We start from the raw sequence: 1910 nt of genomic DNA, 5'->3' as shown, positions 1-1910 counted from the left end.
AGTAAATTTGAATGTGATTTTCTAATATTACATAAGGTCTCTCTAGCTTTTGGAATTTCTAATCACATAATTTTTGATATATATTTCTTTTAGTCTTAAAATAGTATTTACTAATGGATTGACTCCTAGAAATAATGATTTCACATAAAACATAAGTAGCTACATTAGTTGAACATTGCCACTTTATGTAATTTTTTAATCATTAAAAAAATTTGTATTCTTCAACTGTTTTCACACAGTAGTAGGTAGGAGAAATTCTACTGATTTCATCTAATCTTAGGCAAACGACTTTATTTTAGTTTAACTTTAATTATGGGTGATAAACAAAATGCTATTTATATATCCCCCTACCTTCCCACTGTAGGATCAGCTGACCAATTATCAACAACTGACCAAGCAACTTCACATTAATAAGGTGAACACAGAAGTGGTAAGTAAAAATCACCATTTAGTGCACTTGTTTACATCAGCTAGAAATTGTTATTATGGATAATGTTTACGTAAGTGTAAATCAAGAAGAATTAGAAAATATACTTCATGAAATTAAAATAGGTAGTCAGTACTCTTTTTTATATTTTTCTTTCACATTCAATAGCATGACATAGTTCACAGAACCTTTTGTAGATCTAATATCGATCTGAAATATATCTTAATCTGAAAATTCACTTAGCATCCTTAGTAAGATCTCCTAAGACTAATCTAGCCTTCAAACTCCTCAAGAAGGAGAGCATACTTGACTCTTTGTTTTTTATCTAACACAATACTAGGTATTTAAGAAGAAAAATGTAACTGTTTAATGAATAGCCTATTTCCTAAAAAATATTAGGCAGCTAAGAACTGTGTGTTAGTTAATTAACCACTTTGGTAATCCTAAATTTCCCTATAATTTATTTCTAAAATAAATATAATTAACCAGTTGTACTTTTTACCTTTTTTATTCTCTTACTTTTATTTTTCTTGGAATTTTATTTGTACTTCCTTGTTGAATAATAGAGTTTATGACACACCAGGTAATTCCTTTCTTTCCTTTCCTCATTCTTGGTTATTTACTCTGCTAATTCTTCTTAACAACTAATAAAAATGTTTTTAAGAGTGGAGTTGTATCATTAAAAGTAGGTTTTCTAAATTTTTTCTACTTTAAATTTTTTTCTTTTTTAACCATGTAAAAAATTATTAAGCAAATCTCTTCCTATTTTTCTTAAGTTAACATTTAGAATTTCTAATCACATACAGTATTTGATAATATGCTTTTTAGAGTTTAAAAATACTAGTAAAGTGTTCCAGAAGAAAATGATTAGTGGTATCCATAATTAAGAAAGGCATTTTTTAACTTAGTCTATTTCCCTACATGGAATTAATAATTTAACCTGACATCACAGTTATTCATTCTTTCTTTCAGTATGTCTCCTAGGATTGGGAAATTATACAATCCTTTGCTTTCTCATACTACAGAGCCCCCCCCCTTTTTTTTAAATAAATAACCGTAAGTGATTTTGATGAAAGAAAGTCCTAGGAAAAGGATGTTTGAGTATTCTAAAAGAATACATTAAAAATTTCTAAGACAGAAGAATTCATGGTTTCATGCTAAGCTAAGAATAATAAACTATGGATGTAATAAAACTAATACAGTAATGGCAATATGGATAGACATGAGTATTATAAAAAGCAAAGACATGACTACACAGGTGGTAAAAATAAAGAAAAGTGGTTAAGAAAGATTTTAAAATGGATTTTTCATAAGGTACATAATGGATCTCAGCTCCGACTGATACGTGTAAAGGGAGCAGCTAAGTGCTCATGAAGACCTTGTACATCTCAAAGAGTGTTCTGAGCACAGACAAAGGAGTAAGTTTGAGTCAAGATGAAACTTGAGGGCGGCGCCTATGTCTCAAGGAGTAGGCCGCCAGTCC

At 29.5% G+C, this 1910-nt stretch overlaps 1 protein-coding gene across 1 annotated transcript in view; it reads left to right on the top strand.

Moving 5' to 3' along the window:
* Positions 1-1910, top strand: part of SCLT1 (sodium channel and clathrin linker 1) — a 162204-nt gene that overhangs the window by 38465 nt on the left and 121829 nt on the right. The window contains exon 8 of the mRNA XM_023516581.1: positions 365-430. Coding sequence (XP_023372349.1) covers positions 365-430 — 66 coding nt within the window. The remainder of the gene's footprint in view (positions 1-364; positions 431-1910) is intronic.

This window comes from Otolemur garnettii, unplaced genomic scaffold, assembly GCF_000181295.1.
Source record: "Otolemur garnettii isolate 467f Iridium unplaced genomic scaffold, OtoGar3 scaffold00093, whole genome shotgun sequence".
Lineage (NCBI taxonomy): Eukaryota > Metazoa > Chordata > Mammalia > Primates > Galagidae > Otolemur > Otolemur garnettii.
The sequence above is the reverse complement of the archived record's forward strand: the minus strand, read 5'-3'. Positions and strand labels throughout refer to the sequence as shown.